This window comes from Coptis chinensis, chromosome 1 (assembly GCF_015680905.1).
Source record: "Coptis chinensis isolate HL-2020 chromosome 1, ASM1568090v1, whole genome shotgun sequence".
In the NCBI taxonomy this organism is placed as follows: Eukaryota; Viridiplantae; Streptophyta; class Magnoliopsida; order Ranunculales; family Ranunculaceae; genus Coptis; species Coptis chinensis.
This window is the reverse complement of record NC_141456.1, coordinates 23,626,750-23,641,659: the sequence shown is the minus strand read 5'-3', so window position 1 is coordinate 23,641,659 and position 14,910 is coordinate 23,626,750. Positions and strand designations below refer to the sequence as shown.

General features: G+C 36.4%; 1 protein-coding gene and 1 long non-coding RNA gene across 3 annotated transcripts; both read right to left on the bottom strand.

Annotated features, from left to right (window-relative positions):
- Positions 1–115: 115 nt before the first annotated feature.
- Positions 116–6,790, bottom strand: LOC147523034 (uncharacterized). Its single transcript, XM_086569294.1, has 7 exons — positions 6,646–6,790; positions 6,386–6,544; positions 2,690–3,067; positions 1,893–2,453; positions 1,701–1,793; positions 1,438–1,605; positions 116–273 (listed from the first exon to the last, which is right to left on the bottom strand). Exons 1-7 carry the CDS (start codon positions 6,788–6,790, stop codon positions 116–118), a joined length of 1,662 nt encoding a protein of 553 aa, XP_086425420.1.
- A 3,706-nt stretch (positions 6,791–10,496) lies between these two features.
- Positions 10,497–12,912, bottom strand: LOC147523033 (uncharacterized). 2 transcript variants are annotated; one of them, XR_015195854.1, is made up of 3 exons: positions 12,429–12,912; positions 12,092–12,331; positions 10,497–11,918 (listed from the first exon to the last, which is right to left on the bottom strand). It is a non-coding gene; the product is annotated as an uncharacterized LOC147523033 (long non-coding RNA). The 2 variants fall into 2 exon arrangements; XR_015195857.1 differs by having other exon boundaries at positions 12,262–12,331.
- Between the last annotated feature and the right edge of the window lie 1,998 nt (positions 12,913–14,910).

Sequence of the window (14,910 nt, the reverse complement as noted above, 5' to 3'; positions counted from 1 at the left end):
CAATTGTAGTATCACTGCTAAAAGCCTTCGGATAGTGTTTAGAACATTTATTTTCCAACATACATGGTGAGCTTGGATTTTTATCTCCACAGGGTCCGTGTATCATAAATCATAATCACGCTGCATACGCAACTTTATCTTCTGGGTCAGGAAGCTCGGCTGATATTAACTTATTTATCTGAGCAGGTGTCTTAGGCTTGGAACCATTATCCAAGAAAAGCAATATATGAGCATGAGGTAATCCTCTTTTCTGAAACTCTATTGTGTATATTGCTGCAAAAACAAAGAAAAGACAATAAAAGAATATAAGGTAAGCTTTTCGTATAAGAAAAGATCATTAAATCAAACAGGGCATTAACTACCAAATTATGCAAAAAAACATTTTTTTTGGAAACTATAGGAAAGTATGGATTTTAGTATAGCATCTATTTTGAGTATGATACTGCAAAGTAAGTCCTAGGCAAAATGGACAACTCTCATATTTCAGTTTTCAATAGATACACTAAAGAGCCTTTACGTTAGGGAAATATCCCTTAACAATCACAGTTGTCCTGCTCAGATGCAATCTATGGTAGAAGACATGCTTTCAGGACATTATTTTATTGTTCCGAAAGATTGAAAGTCGGTCGTCCAATTCCAAATCCAATTCGGGGTTCAAATAACTAACTTGGCAATGTTAAAGTTAAAAGATTAAAATCTTTATCTCAAGTATAATGTACAATTCAAATTTACAGCTATAACTACTTCTTATTTTATTTTTATTTAATTGTTACAGGATTTGGTCACTGCCTTTATTCAGGTTCTTGGTAATGAGAAAGCAAGCAATCAATATCTCTGGAGATAAATATGTCACGTTTGATGGGTTAGCAAAGGCGTGTGCTAAGGTAATTATAGCAGAGAATATAAAAGAATTTAACAAATGTTGTTCATTTGTTCAGGTTGAAGATTTTTCTTTTTCCCTTATTTGATTCCACTGTTCACTATAATCCTAAGGAATTTGATTTTGGTAAAAAGAAGGCAATCCCATTCCGTGACCAGGTAAACACATACTAAATCAACTATAACATCTACTAAATTATGGCAACAAACATTGCAAAGAACATGTGCAATAGGTAAAAAGTAAAAAAGAAACAAAGAAAACATTGTACTGTTTTGTGTTTGGTTGGTGTGTGTGTGTGTGGCGCTACATGAATGCTAAGTCCATGGTTATTTATGTTGTTTTCTATGCTAAGTCAGGATAGTGTAGGAGCTTGACTAAATGTGTTTGAGTTAGGACATATTTATTGTTTAACTTTTCAAAAGTAGGGTCATTGACATTTAAAACTTATGTGAAAACATTTAACTATAAAGACTGACCTGCCCAAGCTTTACCAAAATGTTTACGCCACAGAAATCACCATTAACTCGTGCGGTTTTATTTCAAATACCCAAAGCAACAATATCGGGGCATCTTCGGTTTTAGTCCCTTAGAAACCTTGTCCAATGCCATTTGAATTTCAGACCACTTGGGGTTGCAAGTAAATGTGGTGAAAATGTCAGGAGTTCCAGCCCATCTGGAAATGGTTATGGCATCCTGATAATTTTGTACCATATATCTTGGACCACCTGTAAAAGACAATAGTAAAACTAATCATTTGTCATTATAAATTTATTTTTAAAACTTGTAAGTGAATTTTGGGGATTTCAATAGACTTAATTACCTGTAAAAGATGATGGTAAAACTAATCGCCTACCAACAGATGCAGGTTTAGTGTCCCCAGAAACAACAACATCAACCAAACCTTGGTACAATTCTGCACGAATAGTATGTTGGTTATTTCTAACCCATGAAACCCTCATCTCCTCAACAGCAGTGTATGCATCTACCCAAAACTGTAGCTTCAATCATTTACTTTTGAGTATTGTTAGCCCTTCATTTCCTCTCATTTGCATTCTAAATGCATAGTACTTTCTCATGGCAACATGTTGTCTTTTACCCACTTTACTACCATTTCTGTACTTGGTTTCAGGCACATATCCATCAGCTCCGTCAGGAAATAAGAGAGGATATTGCATTGACATAAAACTTGGAAAATTTTCATCAATTCTCTTTAGGCCGTATCCTTTTTTGTCAACAATAATGTCACGGTGACCTTGAGATTCATTTCCATTACCAACAATGAGAGCAGCTACCTCATTAGAAGTGGGTAAGTTGTAGAGCCTTTCATCAGTTCCTCTTGTGCTAATGAGTCTTATACTAACATCAGCGGTTTCAGATTCTTCAAAACGATCTCTCGCCATTCTGTAAGTCTCAGCTATTCTGTTGTTTTCATTTAACATACTAATGAGTCCTGCTATAATGTTTGGATCCAACGGTTTCTTCTTTTCAATCTTCTTACTAAAAGAGTTCAATCTATTTTGCACTTCGTTACCTGTATCATATATGTATAACTGCCCAAATTTAGGAGTCTGGCCTGGCACAAAGGGAAAAAACCAAATTAACTCATAAAGAACATGTAAAAATAGAATTATTACGAAAATTCAAATGATTAATTATTTGCTCAATTTTTCATTGAAGAAAATCATATTTACGGAAAAAATCTAATATCCTAATATCTAAGAATCTAATATTTTAAAATATTTTGAAGAGGGTATTGTACTTCATTAGCTGTATCATATATGTATAACTGCCCAAATTTAGGAAGTGTACCTGGAATTGGTAGCAAGGAACCAATTTTGTGATGATTTTGTCCGCTGATCTTAAAAACATATGGTCCCCTACCATTGTTTATTTTTTTATCGACCACTCCCCCAGTTGATGTGAAAGCAAACATCATGTTATACGCCCTCATGTTTTCTCTATAATTTGTAGACATTGAACCACCTTCAAAATCTAGTAGCTGGTTTAGGAATGGAGGTGCATCAGCTAAAAGAGGAAGCTGAACTTTTCCATGTAGGCAGCATATTCCAAACTTTGGTTTCTTGGTCTGCTTTGTTCTACCAACCCTTTCTTCATACCAAAGTATTGCTCCACAAAACGAACACATAAACTTTAGCTCTCCAAAATTCCAGGCTTCATGACAATTTCCTGTGTTAAACACAAACATATAAATTTGTTTAGGAATTTTTATCATAATAAAAAATTAAAATATATTGAAAATATTACTTTTATGTTCAGTTTCATTTGATATGTCTTCTTCATCACCATCTGATTCACTACTCCTCATTTGTGAATAATAATCTTCGTCTACTGATATAGACTCATTAAACTCAGCAACAACGGATTTTTTCCTCTTCTTCTTCAGGTCACTTTTTTTGCTTGGAAATTGTTTTAATTAATTCATTTCTTTCCTGATTTTGCATACACTCAATACCAAGAGACCTTTTCCTTTTGTCCGCTAAATAACTCATTCGATTAGATCGATTAAGTTTACATTCTGATTTGCTTAAAACTAGATAAGTGCCTGCAAAATCAATCAATTAGTGTTTTTCTGCCGCAATATTTGTGCTAGTGTATAACATAACTCAACAAAAAGAGGAGAAGGTATATGAACTGATATCATGAGGTATTGTGTACCATGACAACTTCACAACCACAGAGAAAAGTCCACTTGAAAAAGTGGAGGTGTAGAGTCAAATAGAATAGTAGCTTAACATAGAGAAGGTTTGTGCTTGAAATACCTTACCACTGCATACCTTTCCCCACAGAGTGAATATAGGTATTAAGATTGAAACAATACCTATTTTTTCCTTTGATTTTATTCTTGTCCTTCTTGCTACTCTAGGTTTTGCTCTATTTTTTGATGCTCTACCACTGGTTCAAGCACGCTTTGATGTTCCTTTTGAAAGGTGGGTCAAAAGGAACAAATATCAACTGATGGATGTAGGACAAATCAACCTATGCCGCTATTCATACTAACACGTTTTCAGTATCTTAATGTTAAGATAATTAGTATGAACATCACACAATAGTTTGCTGGTAGGCAGAAGCAGAACAAAGCAGATCTTTCAGCATAACAAGTCCAGTTATCTATGTTTTTTTATGCGAAAAAGTCCAAATATAGTTCATAGGAAATGTATAATGTGCATAAATTCAACACTTTTTTTCCGTTCTCAAATTCCACAATACATACATTAAGTTCAAGGATAACCTCCATTACCTTTGCATCATCAATATCTTGAAGCAAGGTTCACTCACATGCCAAATTCACCCTTTGGGGTTCATCAAAATAGCTCCTTCCCTCCTATTTGATTAGAGCTAATTAGTTACGCATGTCCAAATAATAGAATAGTATTCAATTGAATCAATCAGTAACGACTATATGACATTGCATGTTTATATCAATTATTACAGGTTCCAAAACACACGTACAAACTTAACTTCTTATTTCTTAAAACTCTACGAATCCTAATAAAACAAAATTCCTAAAACCTAATAAACCAAAAACTCCACTTCTTATTTCTTAAAACTGTCAAACCTAGCAGCTGAGTTAGATTTTGAATTCCTAAAACCTACTAAACCAAAAACTCAACTTCTTATATCAAACTCAACTTTCTAAAAACTCTTAATGTTGGTCTTGCGTGTTTTTATTCATCTAGTCACGTGAAGATCCAATTGGTCTGTAGATTCTACAATACCTTGTGACAGATATGATGTGCAACCACTCTACGTTTTGGTTAAATAGATGTGACAATTGACTATAACCAAATACCTGTAATTTGCTACTCTGCATTTTGAAATGTTAGTTTAACTTATCACCATGATTACCTTTTAAGTCTTATTGAGGTATGGGGTCATGGGTTCTCAGTTACATCAACATCCCATATAATTTGGGTGGTCCGGTTGACATCATTCCTTTAAATTTATCAGCTCGTCTTCAAGATTAGAAATTATCAATTTTTTTGGAGCATATAAGCTTCCTTAAATGAAAGGGACATTGATTTAGATTTTCTGTTAAGGTCCTTTTGGTGCATAAAAAATTCATTGGGGGTACTCTATGATTTTGAATCAAGGTTAAAACCTTATGAGCCTTGTTGTGTGAAATTGAGGTTATGGCCTTGTATGTTGAGATCTAGGCCTCAGGGAACATTGCTGAGTACAAAACCGTGAGATTCTCCATATCCCGCCTTTGATGCTTTCTTTTTATCTTTTTATGCACTTGTCGTTTGATTTGTCCAATAGTCGGACAATGTTTTTACATGTATGCAGATAGCTCTATTTGTTTCTTCCAATGATGCCATACCAAAGTTGGCTTCCTCGACATTTCTCAAGAGTGTAAGTCGTGGGAACATCAAAAAGATGAGAGCCAACCGGCCTTGCCAAGGTATGTGTTTTGTGGGAGTGCTTGATCTTTCATGTTAATTGGTGGGATTTCTGCTTTCCCATTGTACAGAACAACTCCACTTTGTACGTGGAAAAGCTGAACCAACAAAGTCGTGGCATTCACATTTTATTATTAATTTGGATGTGTATTTTGTGCTCTTTTCAGTATAAGCCGGTTCGATGGGATGGCTTTAATTTAGACCAAACTTTACCGATTAGATATGTTCTCAAATTTTTAGTACTCCAGGGCTCCTACTAACCCTGAAGTCGAAACACTGTCTGAGGAGCCATGGGACCCTTGAGACATTCATCTCTATCTGTCTCCCACACATTCTTTACAGCTTGTTTTGTTAATTTCTCAACTCTCTTCTCTGGCAGAGTCCACCCACTTTCAATGGAGCAAGACATAGGCGGACTTCATGTAAATAGGCAAATATGAGATCCCGGTATTGATATATTTAAATAAGGTAGTATCGGGTTGTTGGTTCTATTTGTGAAGTGCTTTTAGCCGAGGCAACTTTTTCCTCAAGACTACAATTAGCTTCCATCTCCAAATATAAACCTTCCAAGATCTTGAATATATCCGGTCCATATTTGTATGTTTTCTACGTCTTGTCTTGAAAATACATTGACTCGATTCTTAACATCTATCCGGCTTTGGCGGGAACCTTCCTAACACCTCTGCCAGCATTAATCTCCTTACTCTGGCGACCTCACCCCAATTACCCGTCGATGCAAGGATGTTGCCGAGTAACACATGAGATGCTGAATCGACGGATCCAGCTTCCATACACTATCTGCTGACGCTTTGCAACCTCTACATCCCCACGGTTTCGACATGCTTTAAGCGAGTTTTAAACACCACAATGTCGATCAAATAACATTTGACCGATAAGTTCTCGGCTTCCTTCGGACTCCCAAAGATGGGCAAGCATGTCAACCACACAACAACAAGTGTTCCCTTGTAGGTCTAATCCCATAGTCGGACTCCATGATTTTGTAGTAATTGCACCCTTCCTCTACCAATCCAACATGGTCAGCGCGAGAGAACCCCAACAAAGGTGACATTGTTTGGCTTGATACCTGCACTTCTCATTGTTTCAAAAAGTTTGAGAGCTTCCTCCCCATAGCCGAACTGCGCATACCCCACAATCAAAGTACTCCAAGAGATGACGTCAGGATGAGTCATTAATTCAAAATATTTGTGAGCATCCGCTAACCGAAGTGTCTGCATCAAATCCGCTTTTAATCCATTGCCAGTGTTATATGATCAATCTTATATTCAGAAGTATGCATTAGTTTTAGGAATTAGCAAGTGTCATTGGGCTGGTTGTGACGCAGACATGCTGTTAGAATTGCATTCCAAGAAACTGAATCCAGATTACTAGTCATCTCGTCAAAGATATTGAATGCAGCAGAGAGATCCAAACAGTTTGTGTACATGGTAATGAGAGTGTTGCATACAGGGACATCAACGTCCAGACCCATCTTAAGAGCATATGCATGAACCTGTTTGCCTTGATATAATGAAGCAAAAGTAGTGAAAGAACATAGCAGACAACGGATGGTGATCTCTTCTGGCAAACTTTGATCTTTTCATCCTCGTTTAGTATTTTAAGAATTTGGTTTAGTAGTTTTTAGGACTTTTATTTTATTAGGATTCGTTTTAAAAGAGATTAGGAGAACCAAATAAATAAAGAATAAAAGAAGGAGAAAATAGCAAATCTAGGGAGGTCAAACTAATATATAGAGTTGCCTATTTTTTAGGAGTGAATGAGAATGCACGGTTTGGAAAATAGCGAGCTTTTATATAGATACTAGCCATTTGGCCCGGCCTATGGCCGGACTTACTACATAAATAGCTAATGACTCAAAAGCCTAAAGTCCACTTGAATAAATAATATATGTATATTGATAGCTAATGATTAATTGCATACTTTGTTTGAAGAGTTTATGTTTTTCTATTTTTTTTTAAAGAGATAAGCAACAGCCTCATCAGGATTAATAATTGACAAAACCATTACACTGTTCAACACGGTATTCTATAATTACTATTTACAATAATCATGGATCAAAATAAAATATTACCAACCACTATGCAATGATACCTATGAGAGTAATAGTCCCTTCATCAATATTAACCAAGCCTTGTAGTAGTAAGCTGCAAAACCTAGTTGGCTATATACGTAAACATACCCACCATGAGTAGTATATAGCATAATCAGTTTACAAAGGCCTAATATATAACACAGAACACATAAAATGCGATTTTGTAGGTATAATCCTTGAAGGTCTTATAGTATTTCCCCTAACTTGTAGGGCAAAAATCTTGGGCCTTACCCAAACAGGGGTGAGTGCCTACCTGGGTTCTAGGCTTCCAGCACTCAATGAAACGAAAAAGTAAAAGAAATAGAGTAAAAAACTACTAACCTTGCTGCAGTCTATTTTACAATTGCCCACAGCACCATACTTCCTCACATCAGAAACTTTGGTATAGGGTCTAGCTCTTACAACCAATGCAAAGTGAAAGGCCAAACAAACCCATAAGAGAAGAGTTAAGCTTGACCTAAAATCAAAGGCAAAAAATGATGTCGTACACGTAATATGAAGTGAGATAACAAATGCCTTAGAGCAATCTGTGACATATACCATCCTTACTTTCAATTTTCTTTTACGATAATTTTTCTTGTTAGAGCTACACAAAAACTTTGTAAAACACCCTCTCTAAGGGGAGCAAAGCAGCTTTGATGAACCTAAGGTTAAGGTATCAAAAGAATTTGTTCCTTATCTTGCAAACAATATGAGTCGGCCATGTCTATGTCCAAAGCCAGCTTGAAAATAATATAGTTTAAAGTGGACAAACATAAATAATTGAACCGGTTTCCTTACAAATCCATGATTCTACCTTTAGAATGTTTACCCGATTATGGCAATCGGCGATTCGAGAATCCGAAATTATAATACAAATCCAATGTTTATCGATCGAACAAATCTTTATACCGCGCGATTCACGGTGGATGGATCCACATTTTCAATGAGACTATGATCAATTCAACAACGAAGAGGCTTAAAGATATGCAGGAAAATAATAACTAATTAAGAAGACTCGCAAGAAACTATTTCGCATTTTGTGCTACCTCTTTCTAGTAATCGCGACTATCGCCTTCCAACATGATATCGATCCTTTTGCATCATCTATCATTACATAAAACCATGAAATCTTGTAACATATTGAAACTAAGAAATGTAAAGAAGCAAAAGCATCAAATGAACAAACATGTAATATCCAAGTTTAAAATTTAAACGTATAAACAAGAACCGACGGTGCAAATAGGGTCATGGATGCAAGAGAGTCGACTCAATGCACCACGAGAAAGAAGATGACGGATATATCATATATTTTATGGATATGCATACTTAACTTAATAATAGTTAGTAATAGCCTAATAAGTAAAACATTTCATACACACAATATTTAAAAAAAAAAAACTTACAAAGGTCCCAATAGCCAAGAGTCATTTGAAAATGATCAAAAGCAAGAATTGATGCAAATGGATGGGATACCATAGTGAATTTCAACACATGGATTTAAATCCTTTAATGTCACATTTTGCTGTAGAGAAAAGATTGTTTTTATTTTGAATGTCGAATTAAGAACTTAACCCGCAATTTGATATCAAGTAGGTAGTAACATGACAAAAGCAATTTATATTTCCAAATATCAAAACATCTATGAGCTCATTGTCAAGGGACACGTTAGACCAAATTCCAAATTTAATCCTTAAAAGGTGAATAGAACAGCTTATGTTCACTGCACTTGAGAAAAAATATCATAGTTAACAATTAAGAATTTAAGATAATATTGTGAACCGCTTAGAACTTAGGGGTTACCTTGACTTCCTTCAGCCACGTGCTCTTTAAGTCCGGACTACTAAGGATGGTTGACACAATAAGAGCACCATGGACAAGGGTTCTTGTCGTACATAGGTCCGCAAGTCGTGTTGCAATTGACTCTTCACAAAGAACCGCTTGTTTTTCATCTTCACAAAGGACACCGCAAAATAAAAGGAGCTCATTCTTAGAAAGCATGACAAAAATCTCCTCCCCCACGGTAATAATCAAAATGAGATGAAGCAGCCTATCATTATCCGGACTTCATTATCAACATATCATTTTAGTTTTGGAAGCCAACAAAAGAGTGACTAAAAGTACGCATCTTTCGAGGGTCTATGCTATTCCAGTTGGTTCGTACATCACTTATATATATTATTTAAGTATTCATTCATGTCCTGCAACATGGAGGGAGAGTATGGTCACATACATGCTTCTTCTGCTTTGGTCAAATTCAATTGCCGAAACACCCTCTCCAATTACCAATAGGTCTAGCCATAGTTCGGAATTTCGGAATTTTTGAAATTCCGACAAATTCAAAAACCGAAATTCATTAAATTTCGACTCTTGTTATATTCGGAATTTCGGATATTTCGACTCTATATTCGGAATTCTGTTTTTTTGAAAAACCAAAATTTCGGGCGGAATTCCGGAGTTTCGTTCGGAATCACGAACTATGGGTCTAGCATCAACATGAGGCAAGTCGGGTAAGGGAAAGACATTCCAAGTCTTCAGATGCGCAATGTTATATGTGTGTTAATGGGTAAAAACAAGTCTCTCGAGAGTCTTTCACAAGATTCCGCTTTGTTGTTGGCACGAAAAGGAAATAAGTAGCTAGCTCTTTGGGTGAAACCCCAAAAGCAAAGTTTTTTTTCTGTGGTCCCATGTAAGGTGCCGACAAAAAAATTGATAAAAGTGCTCAAGACTGTTAGTCTATGGTCAGAAAAAGAGAGAGTCATCCATACGAGAGTGTGAGATAAGTTAGAACGCTGCACTCATGTTAGTAGCTATACTATTGTTTTCTTGTTTAATTATTCATTTGATATATTTTAAGTTACTTTTAACATGACCTTTTCGCATGGTTACATTGTTCCTCGGGTTTCGAATGGATGGAAAAGAAAGTTGAGTGCACATTTTCATCGAGGGAACGTGCTCTGCAGCTTAGATCTGATTGGAAGAGTTCGAGGTTTGGATTCTCACGAGCTACTTTCAATAGTTTGAGCGGCGAAGACAAAATTGATAAAACTTATGGCGCCTCTTGAATTGTTATGTCGAGCAGCCTAACCGATAAATCCGTGTCCCATCTGCAGAAAATGAAAGAAAATGGTTTTGCTTCAACTCCTCTCTACTACAATGACCTCATGTGTCTCTACACAAACACCGGTGAGTATAAAAAGGTCCCCGGCCCTGTTAAATGAAATGAAGGAAAATGGTGTCGCCCCGCATAACTTCGATTCTGATAATATGCATCAATTCTTATGGGGCGAGATCTAATATTGATGAAATGGAGAAAGTTCTTGTAGAAATGGAGAGTCAATCTCATATCTCAATGGACCGGAGCACATATGCTACAATGGCCAATTTATATATTAAAGCCGGTCTCACCGACAAAGCAAATTGCCACCACAAGAAATCGAGGAGAACTCGCTTTAAAAGAGATGGGCTTGCATACAACTACCTCATCTCATGCGGTGATATCTAATACAAAGCTTGACATCGAATCGAAGTCCGATCACCGTACTCCGCCTCTTGTCATCACCTAAAGTCACCGAATTATTTACTTCACTTTCTCTCTCTTACTAACATCCGCAGTAATGACCAAACCAATTTAGTAAAAAAAAAAAGTGAAAGTAGATCCAATTATCGATTCTCATAGCCACCATTTCAATGTTTTGTCATTTCTTTATCACGGTGTCCACCGATCTAAAGTAGAAAATTTTGAAACCCCATCCAAAGATACACGGAACATGGCTAGCTTCTACTTCAATATTTGGTCCTCTCTCTCCTCTTTTCAAATGTTCAAATTCAGAATTTGTTCCTTATTTCCCCTGCATTTCCAAAGAGTACTTCTATTGCTCCCATCTTCAACATGGATTTGGCAAACGTACCATGAATGCATTGCCATTCTCAGAAGTTATCACGTTTGGCATGAACTCGTGGCTCCATCATTTCACGGAAAATTCTAATAGCATCATTCCCCGCATGCGACGAGAGAATTTGTGAGATTTAGATGGTAACCTGCGACCACGGCATCATAGGTATAGCTAGACATTTTCCTTCCAACATGCCCACAGATGTAGACGGCTTGTTTCACAGGCATAGTGATTGGAGAGAAGCCTCTCATAGTGGCATAGCTTGGAGTAAATCTGCATTCAGATACACCAAAAGTCACTACAACAGAGAATCTGTGAGATTTAGATGGTAACTGCGACACAGCATCATAGGTATAGCTAGACATTTTCCTTCCAACATGCCCACAGATGTAGACGGCTTGTTTCACAGGCATAGTGATTGGAGAGAAGCCTCTCATAGTGGCATAGCTTGGAGTAAATCTGCATTCAGATACACCAAAAGTCACTACATCATATAAATTTTAGGACAACAATCCTGCCCAACATATCCAGCAAGAATAACTCCTGGTCGGTTGAATGCTTCAATGAAATCTTTTTCACTTGAATTAACACCAACCGCAAACATCAAAAATCCCAAATACCGTGCATAATACCTGAAAATTGTATTCCATCAATAAGACAGACAAAATAGGAGTTGGTGACCGCATGAGAATGCTTTGTCGCGAAAGGTCAAGTGCATAATTTTCAGCTTATCTCTAAAATTGAAAACTAAGTAAACAAATTGAATCATAAACGCAACCACTTCCAATAAAACAAATTTATTAACCTTGTTGTAAACCAAGTGAAAGAGGTGGGAAAGCAACATGTAGTTTTCTTAATCAACCGAGGGTAGAATCCCATATAGCAACTATCTTCAAGATTAAAAAGAAAAGTGGGCAATGAACCAGCTTGATAAAATATTTGCATGGTGACATCCAAAAGGAAGACAATACCCACCTTTTAAGATTCAAAAGAGGCGGTTCATCTGGATATTTTTGCGTGTGCGAAAATATTAAAGCCATTTGAACTGCGCCAAAAGTTTATCAAGTATCAGATCTTACCGCTAACAAATAAAAGAGAGAAGACCAAAAGGTAATAAAAACTCGATGAGCATATTGTCAAACCTGGAAGAGTTGTCGATTCATCCACCTCATCGTCCTGGGGTCAACATGCATTTGAAAACTAAATAAAAAAATAATCTCACCTGCTGGGTCTGATTCGAAGGGTTTGGTGGAACCGGATTGGGTTGGTAAGAATCTAAACTCTTTTCTGATACACATCTAATTACTGCGGGGAGAAGAATAAGAGAGAAGTTTGAAGAGAGGAGATAAGATTTAAGAATGGAGATAAGATTTAAGAAAGAGGTTTTTATCTACTTATCTATTTTGGGTTTTTATATATTTTGGGCTAACAATTGAAATCGCCAAAAAAAGGCGTAGAATTCATTTTTTTAGATAAAATCTGATGTGTCATTTTGAGAGAAAAAAGGGGGGCTGACGTGGGTCACTGGGAGCATTCTCAACAATTGAAATCGCCAAAAAAAGGCGTAGAATTCATTTTTTTAGATAAAATCTGATGTGTCATTTTGAGAGAAAAAAGGGGGGATGACGTGGGTCACTGGAGCATTCTCAACTACTCAGTATTAATGGTCTTTGATATATATATATATATATATAGATAAATAGATATAGATGTGCAAAACTTCTGTAAGTAAATCTTGACGAGAAATCAAATAATCAATGGTTCGATAACGCGTGAGAGAACTTTATTTGCCATGTTAGTCCCGACGAATCTTTGTCCTTAAGTATGGGAAATATGAAATGTGCTAGCATATACATTTTTCGAAGAAGCCCAATTTATGCCAGTCTGAAGTCTGAACTTTGAAGTTTGAACAATGAAGGGCGCAGGCCATCGACGTCAATTATATACTTCTAGACAAGACTTGAATCATCCACTGTTGTTTTAGACTTTTAGTTGTTGGATTTGAATATTTGCTAATTAACTTAACCGTCAATTTATCTCCAATTGTCCAACCTGAAACGGTGCAGTTTTTTGTTCCAAATTAAATTGTTTGTTTTTTTCGGGAGATAATAATCCCAGCGGTAAATATGGTATTCCAGAATTACTACTAGTTTGGTGTTGAAATTTTGTCTTGATAATAATTGAGTTTGTAAACGTAGTTTTGAACTTTTAATAGGGAATTGAACGGTTATTGAAATGATAGCTTTACTAAAAGAAAGGATCTGCTGAAAACTCCTAGATGTTCAATGCCCCCAAAGATAGCTGCATTAAAGTTCTCAAGAGATGATTTCAATAGTTTTCATCGCAAGGAAAAGAATTATCGAATGAGCAGAGTGTCCTTGCACTGGGGGAGAAAAAATCACTTGTTTGTCACCCCTCAAATGTCCTGTCTAAATCCTGGTTTCCTCGAACTCTCAAGGATCTGTCTCCTGATTTCCTCAAACTCTCCCCGATCTTTCTAATGTACGTAATCTCTCTCCTCTCCAATATTTCTTTAAACTTCACTCGTTCGTCGTTCCTCACCGCTTAAGCGGTTTACTAGTTTAAAGTAGAACCTACGCACTAGCCACAAATTAAGTTGATTCAATTTGCCGATATTGCCTGATAATTTAGTGTATGGAGCATAAAATATCATACAAATTGCATTGGTTGAATGGTTGAAATCTTGGGCAGATAGAATCATGCATAAAATTGATATTTCAACTTGCTAATTCTCCCCGTTAATTGCAATATAGTGATGGCATACTGGTCGCTTAGGCTGAGTCCAATGGTGCATCACCCTCTATCTCCATTCCAAAAAAAATAGTGTTTTGAGGATGACGAGTCAATTTTGGTGTCCAATGGTTCGGACCATTCTACGCCACTTTGACCAGCGCGGAATTTTTAAAAAAAAAAAAAAAACATTCCACGCCACTTCAAGTGGCGCCATTTGGGATTTTACAAACCACGCCACTTCAAATGGCGCGGTATGAAATTGAAAAATGCATTCCACGCCACTTCAAGTGGCGCCGTTTGGGTTTTTACAAACCACTCCATTTCAAGTGGCATGGAATGCACTCTCTATTCCTCCATATTACTCTCTATATATGGAGAGTTAAATAGAGATGAAGGGCAAAAACCACCGCCACTCCCTCCACTTTTGAAGGAATGGGGAGCCATTGCACCCAGCCTTAGAGAATAACTCCACAAAAAGGAAGAAAAAATCACTTTCAAATCCACATTTTTTTTTATAATCACTCACACAAACCGGATAGATTTTATGACAAGTATACTCCTGATACAAAATATAAAAAAAACGGCCCGGTCCAACCAAAATGACTCAGAATATGTAGTATGAATAAATAAATCGTGTTCATACCTCAACATAATGTATGATTAGTGAGAACACTTATTGGAGTATGAATATTGATCGATCATACCCATCAATAGTCAGACCTCAACATGAGCTATGAACAATAATTGTTCATACCTCGACATAATGTATGATCAGTAAAAAAACACATACTGGAGTATGAACAATCACTGTCATACCATAACATAATGTATGATCAGTAAGAACGCCTATTAGAGTATGTACATATTTGG

Bases quoted from the DNA above. Each gene is read 5' to 3' on its own strand.
- LOC147523034 (XM_086569294.1), bottom strand. From the start codon at position 6,790: ATGGGTCTGGACGTTGATGTCCCTGTATGCAACACTCTCATTACCATG. The intron at 3,068-6,385 runs GTATCAAGCCAA...TGTTTAACACAG, and splicing joins TGAAACAATGAGAAGTGCAG to GAAATTGTCATGAAGCCTGG. The intron at 1,606-1,700 runs GTAATTAAGTCT...TGTCTTTTACAG, and splicing joins TTTACCATCATCTTTTACAG to GTGGTCCAAGATATATGGTA.